The 3,178-nt window shown below is 46.1% G+C and overlaps 1 protein-coding gene across 1 annotated transcript; it reads left to right on the forward strand.

Annotated features, from left to right (window-relative positions):
• The first annotated feature begins 1,973 nt into the window (after positions 1-1,973).
• On the forward strand, positions 1,974-2,444 carry SCP2D1 (SCP2 sterol binding domain containing 1). The gene has a single exon (XM_016211954.2). It carries the CDS (start codon positions 1,974-1,976, stop codon positions 2,442-2,444), a length of 471 nt encoding a protein of 156 aa, XP_016067440.1.
• Positions 2,445-3,178: the final 734 nt, after the last annotated feature.

The following is a 3,178-nucleotide window of genomic DNA, read 5'->3' on the forward strand; positions in this document are numbered from 1 at the left end:
TCCCGCCCTCTTGAGGGAAAGCAAATACGGGGTGGTGATGGGGCCCATTCTCTGATGGTTGCTCATAGTGAACTTACTAGGGAATTGCCTGCCTCTTCATTTTAAATTTTCTACGCAGGTATTGTCCATACCTAGTGGTCTCGGTGGACTTGCTTTCGGAGGCCACTGGGTTTCGGTTAACTGCTCCGTGTAGATAACACCAGCTCGCCCATCATGTACCAAGGGAAATGCGCCAATCCCCTTGTTGGTGTCTGCACTCCTCCCGGACAGAACAGAGCTATCAGCAGCCCCCCTTAGTGCACCTCACTCCCGCCTAAAGCAGTGTGGTTAGGAAAGGACACAGGCGCCAGCTTGATGGAGCTCACGACGACCAAATCCGGGACAGTTTGCAAGAAAATAAATAATGATAATAGATTATGATCCACAGAATAAAATAAGTATCCACAAGTTCATATTGAAACAAATACATAATTGAACAAATAAAGAAATGGGGGAGGGGGAGAAGGGAGGGGCAGCTCCTCCTACGGCAGAGTTCCAATTGTTAAAACCGAAGGGAGCGATAGGAATAGGAAATGACCGTTTAGCACCTATGGCACTGATGGCCCACGGTGGATGCAGAAAGGACTGGGCTGAGGTATGATATGAAACAGGATATTTGCAAAGTCTCAAAGTATCTCCCCACAAGGTACTTATTCATTACCAAGGGAGAAGCATGCCCGGCCGGCCTGGCTCAGCGGTTGATCATCGACCTAGGATCCAGGAGATCGGGGTTCGATTCCTGGTCAGGGCACATGCCTGGGTTATGGGCTTGATCCCCAGTCAGGGGCATGCAGAAGGCAGCCAATCAGTGACTCTCTCGTCATTGATGTTTCTATCTCTCTCTGAAATCAATAAAAATATATTTAAAACAACAACAACAACAAAAAACAACAAAGGGAGAAACAGTAACTGCAGGGGAGAAACCTGGTAGATACCACCTTAATCAAGTGATCAAGGTCAACATAACCGGCCATGGGACATATCAACACCACATACCTCTTGACATATGCACTGAGAAGGGCATGAGAGTGATTCTGTGACATTCCTGCCAAAACCCCCTCACCCTAATCCCGAGAAAGCATCAGACAGACTAAAAGTGGGTTCCAGAGCCAGTCTCCCTCTGTTCAGACCTGGCTACACTATTTACTAGCTGTGTGACTTTAGGCAAATCACTTCTTTTCTCCCTGCCTCAGTTTTCTTATTTGTAAAATGGGAATGAAAAGTAGTACCTTCCTCAAAGTGCTGTAATGAGTATTAAAAACGTTAATAGAGTACAGTGCCTAGAACAATGCCAGAGCGAGGACTGTTATTGCCTGCAGTTGTTATGCAAGACCAGAAGGATCTTCTGCTCACCTCAGGGATATTTCTTTATCTCTTTATTTGCCCTCCCTCTCTCAGTGCTTCTGGGAGCTTTCTGATTGATGCAGGCCCTGTGCTGACCCCTTGTCCAACCAGCTATTTTGCTCTAAAAGCATTTCCCCTCTACCAGCAGCCAGGGAAAGCCCAGCTCCCACCACAGCCTTTTGCTTAAGGATTATCCACTCTTGAAGGAATCAGAATAACTGCTCTCTCAGGTAAGGTTGCTACTGGGAGGCGCCTGCACTGTAAAGATAGAGCTCATGTCACCAGGAACCTTCTGGGGTGAGTTCCCCTTATTCCCATCTTGAGATCCAGACCTTTCTGAGCTTGGGAGACCAGTAGCCCTGACTGGTTTGGGGGTTGGTGGTGGGATCTGCCTCACAATGACCTGTCTGAGCCCTCACCCCATGTCATGTTTCAGCATCTGTTTAGCCAATAAGACTGCAACACACACGCACCAGCCTCATTACCTGCTTGGGTCTTACCTCTGATGTCACAATTTGACCTTCAGATATTACTCTGGCCACAGCTGCTCACAAACCAGACGGCAAGGTCAAGAGGACCACCACAGTGAGATGTGGAAGAGAACTGACCATCAACCCAAGATCAAAGCAGGAGATGGACCTCAGGTGGGTCAGTTCAAGGACCTGGGTTCAGCTCGGGAACCTGCCATGCCACACCCTCTAGAGCTGTCTGAATTCCAGAGCCTCCTGGTGTTTGAGGACATTAGCCATCACATCAAAGAAGTGGGGGCCCAAATGGTAAACAAAGTCAAAGCCATCTTTCAGCTGGACATCACCAAAGATGGGAAGACCATTTTGCAGTGGACCATTGATCTGAAGAATGGTTCTGGGGACATATATCCAGGATCTGCCAAGTTCCCAGCGGATACTGTCTTCACGATCCCGGAACCTGTCTTTATGGAGTTGGTTTTGGGCAAAATGAACCCCCAGAAGGCTTTCCTTGCTGGCAAGTTCAAAGTAACTGGCAAAGTTCTGCTTGGCCAGAAGCTGGAGAGGGTTTTCAAAGACTGGGCTAAAGGTTAAGCATGCAAAAATATCAAGAGAATGATCAGAACTTCAGTTAAAATGTTGAGCGGAAATCATGCTTAAGCTGAAGATTAAAATGAAGTATCCAATATTTTTACTCTAATTCTTCCTATTCAGGCTTGGTAAATGTTCCTGCTAACGAGTAAAATTGCAGTGAGGGTTCTAGGGCAGTAAAGAGTATTGGAGTGCTATGTCACCTAAAACCTTTGTCTTTTTCTTTTCTTAGATTCATTTATATTGAAATGTGCTAGTTTGAAAACCACATGAAGAGAAATGGGTCTTTTTGACAGTTGTACTTTTTTTTTTTTTACTCTTCACCTGAGGATATGTTTTTAAATTGATTTTTAGAGAGAGAGAAAAACATTGATGGGAAAGAGAAACATCAATTGGTTGCCTCCCATATGTGCCTCTCCTTGGGAAAAACCCTGCAACCTAGGTATTTGCCCCAACTGGGAATCAAACCCACAGCCTTTTGGTGTATGGGATGAGCTCCAACCAACGGTGCCACCTGCCCAGGGAGACAGGTGGATGTAAATGGTTCAATGATTGAGTTCCTGGTTCCTTAGAATTTTGTTTTTCTTAGTTTGGTGCTTTGGGGAAATAGGGTAGGTTTGCCTTCTAGTTGGTGACTCGGTTCTTTGAGGAGACTAACACGGGCTGCAGAATCCTAAGAGGGTGGAACAAGGCAACAGAGGAAATGGTGTGTCATGACTTCTGATAGGTTTAATTCC

This window comes from Miniopterus natalensis, chromosome 7 (genome assembly GCF_054644295.1).
Source record: "Miniopterus natalensis isolate mMinNat1 chromosome 7, mMinNat1.hap1, whole genome shotgun sequence".
Classification (NCBI taxonomy): domain Eukaryota; kingdom Metazoa; phylum Chordata; class Mammalia; order Chiroptera; family Miniopteridae; genus Miniopterus; species Miniopterus natalensis.